General features: G+C 40.1%; 1 protein-coding gene across 1 annotated transcript; it reads left to right on the top strand.

Annotated features, from left to right (window-relative positions):
- Positions 1 to 275: 275 nt before the first annotated feature.
- Positions 276 to 2865, top strand: OR4B1 (olfactory receptor family 4 subfamily B member 1). Its single transcript, XM_022592290.2, is given in 1 exon segment — positions 276 to 2865. A coding segment is annotated over 1 exon segment (927 nt). The 5' UTR covers positions 276 to 1479; the 3' UTR covers positions 2407 to 2865.
- Positions 2866 to 3815: the final 950 nt, after the last annotated feature.

Raw genomic sequence — 3815 nt, 5'->3', positions numbered from 1 at the left:
ATATAGATGTATTTCTGATGTATCTCTGGCGATGAAGGTGATCTCCATGTCTTACTCCTCTGCCACCTTGAAGGTCCTCCCGAACATAAAAGTTGAAAAATACTAGCAAGAAAAAATTTCAGCAGCAGAGTTGTGGACAGCCAGATACTTTTGGAGATGGAGCTGACAGGAATCGAGCTCCAAGATTTTCTCAAATGGAGAAAGCAAGCTGAGCTCGCAAGATGGTAGCCGCTGAGCCCGTCCTGGGAGGAGGTTGCCCCTTTTTTTAAAAGCCTTTCAATGCCCCGTTTCTTCTCCAGTTTTAGCCAGATAACTTACTGAGGATTCTCTCAGCATATTTTCACCTTGTGTATGTCTTCAAATTCTCATTAAGAGAAAAACTGGGGGGAAGGAAGTAATTAATCTATTTCAGCATGGATGCACAAGGGGAAGAAGGAATAATAAGAGGAATAAGAGATCTTTCATAGTAGTTTTAAAAGCAGAGAAAATCTTGAGAGTTTTCTCTGCCTCGTTTTATAAATGTGTCATTTAATTGTTTGAAATTGCAAGCTTCTTGAGAGTGAGAACCATCTTTCTTCTTTCATATGTCCTGAATTGCCTAGGCACATGGTAGGTTAATAAAACATTTGGTCAAAGCATTGAATTAAAATAAACCCTTAAATCCTTCTGACAAAAATGTTTGCCAATGGCAGGAAAACTGGAAGACAGAAACAAGCAAGCTTTTGTATCCCCATATATTATATTTGAACTACGTTTGATAGTGAGCTGTATTCTCAACAGCTTCCAGATTTTCACTTTGGTCTCAGATGTCAGAAATTTCAAAAAATGTGTGTAAAAATTCATGAAGCTGTGGGATTGAGTGGAACCATAAGGCCTGAAATAATTCAGAAGATTGTCTAGTTCAGACAGGATAATATCGATGACATTCCTTGGAAAGGGAGAAATATCAATGGGACTGGCATTTCTGGGGAATAAAAGGAGAAAACGAGATTCAGGAGCACAAGTTCACTTGAGAATTTCTAACATAAAGGCATAGTGAGAATGGGATAATGGTTAGTCATTAATATCTATAGATGGTTATTAATGCTGAAGATGGTAATTATTTTTTCAGTGTGGTTTCCTTGAAACAACATACTAGCTGGAATAAAATGATCTAGTTCTTGTTCTGAATCCATTTCTTACTGGATGGCTTCGCTAATTCACAACCTCTCTGAGCTTCAGTTTTCTCACTTGTAATATGGGGATCATAGAATTTTTGTGAGGTAGATTGAATCATAGAGTGGGATACTGAGCACTGAATGAATAAACATTTACTATATTAGCAAACAAATAAATAAATAAACAAACCAGTCAGATATTATGTGTGAAAGAGTTCTATCAACAGGCAAGTGCTAAGTAAACATGAAGGACTGGTGTTATGATTGTGTTTGTTTTGTCACAGGTCTCTTCTCTTAGATCCATCTTCTTTGAGTGGAATCCATGGTGAGTAAAAATAATGTAACCGAGTTCATTTTCACTGGTCTTTTCGAGGATCCAGAGGTGCAGAGAGTGTGCTTTGTGGTGTTTCTTCCCGTGTACTTGGCCACGGTGGTAGGCAACGGCCTCATTGTTCTGACGGTCAAAGCCAGTAAGAGTCTGCATTCCCCCATGTACTTCTTCCTTAGCTACCTGTCCCTGGTGGAAATCAGCTATTCCTCTACTATTGTCCCTAAATTCCTCATGGACTTACTTACCAAGATTAAAACCATCTCACTGGAGGGTTGTCTGGCTCAGATATTCTTCTTTCACTTCTTTGGGGTCACTGAGATCCTCTTGCTTGTGGTGATGGCTTATGACCACTCTGTGGTCATCTGCAAACCCCTTCATTATATTAACATTATGAATCGTCAACTGTGTCATGTATTAGTGGCTGGTTCCTGGCTTGGGGGCTTCTTTCATTCCGTAATTCAGATTCTCATCACCATCCAATTGCCCTTCTGTGGTCCCAATGTGATTGACCACTACTTCTGTGATCTCCAGCCATTATTCAAGATTGCCTGCACTGACACCTCTGTGGAGGGGGTTATTGTGTTGGTCAATAGTGGCTTAATTGCTCTGTGCTCCTTCCTCATCTTGGTGACCTCCTACATTGCCATTCTCGTCAACTTGAGGAACCATTCAGCAGAGGGAAGACGCAAAGCCCTCTCCACCTGTGCTTCTCACATCATGGTGGTCATGTTCTTTTGACCTGCCATCTTCTTCTACATGCGACCCTCCTCCACCTTCACTGAGGAAAAACTGGTGGCTGTGTTCTACACAGTGGTCACCCCCATGCTGAACCCCATCATCTACACAGTCAGAAATGCAGAGGTGAAAATCGCTATGAGGAGGTTGTGGGGCAAAAAGGAGAACTCAGGGGTGGAGTGAAAATGGGAAAGTGATTTAAAAAAGTGTGTCTGATTATTCTCTGTTCTTGAAATGGATTTTAATTTTAGTGGGACATTCAAGAATGGCAGAAACAAATGTAAAGACTTAATGTTACTGCTAATGTGATTCTCCTTAGTAACCAAAGACTCCCCACTAATCCAGTGTAATGATCAAAGGACAGAGATCAGATTGGTTTCATGATATCCAACAATATCATGAGATTAGGAAATATTAAGATTTAAGATAAGTGAAAATGCAAAGGAGAACATTTTGACAAGTGTTTTAGAGGTTAAATCACTTATTCTTATGATCTCCTTCCTTCCCCCTTTTCTTCATCCCTCCCTGCCTCCCTTCTTTCTTTCCTTACTTTTTTTTCCTCCTTCCTTCTTCATGCTCCCCTCTTCGTTCAACCTCCCTAGCAATAACAACCAACATTTCATTAAAAAAGGAAACAAAATCGAGGAATTATCATGGGATATTTGGGGAGGAGGGTAACAATCTGATCTACTCTTTCGACATGGGTAAGTGTGTCTTTGAAAATTGCATCCAGGGATTTTTCTCTTCTTCTGGTTGTTTGGGCTTCTTGTACCATAGACCATCTGATCACAAGTACCAGAAAAGTCCCTGGAGCAATTTCAGTTCTTGTGACATGTTGGCACAAAAGATAGTCCTTAAATCTTCTCTCACAATGTCTACCATCAATAAATTAAAAAAAACAAAAGGTCATAGATTCTAGCTATCAATAGGGAAAGGTCAAGTCAAACATTTTAACAAAGTTTTATCTATAGAAAATAAATATAGAATGTAGGAAATTCTTGTTAGGCGTAACTTGAAGAATGAATGGGTGGTAAGTAATGTCCAAGTATGTTTCCGTGCCATACTCTGTACTTTATTCTAACTGATCAGGCCAGGTCCATTTCTTGTCATGCCTATTAGTGTTTCTTGGTGAAGCAGAATGAGACAGACTGTGTCGACATTATTGTTTCATCTCTCAGAAACTCCTTTCACCCAACTGACTCTTATCATTGTGGACAATTTAGACAATATCATAAAATTTGCCCCTGTTGGCTTTAGGATTACACAGACTGGCTTTGCATTTGCCCTCCATCCTTCCAGCTCTCCTTGAGGATCAGCGGAAATAATGCAGGCAGCTTCCTTGCAGAGCCGTGGAGCATCATAGTATGCTACAGACCGTAAGGGCTTTTCCCTTTCTCCTCAGGTGCTGATTGAGCATGTAGGTGAATAGTGGTTTTAAAGGCACCAGGAAATCTTCCCCACTTCCCTTGTTGTCCCCACTAATCATGGCCATGGATGACCATTAATAATCTCTGAGAAAATGCCACTTCTTTTGTCCGGAATGACTTTACTACCCTTTTCCATATGGCAAACTCCTATGCATCCTTTAAGAC

The sequence above is a fragment of the Delphinapterus leucas genome, chromosome 7, assembly GCF_059928025.1.
Source record: "Delphinapterus leucas isolate spDelLeu-1000000601 "Yukka" chromosome 7, BTC_Dleu_Yukka2, whole genome shotgun sequence".
NCBI lineage: Eukaryota > Metazoa > Chordata > Mammalia > Artiodactyla > Monodontidae > Delphinapterus > Delphinapterus leucas.
The sequence above is the reverse complement of the archived record's forward strand: the minus strand, read 5'-3'. Positions and strand labels throughout refer to the sequence as shown.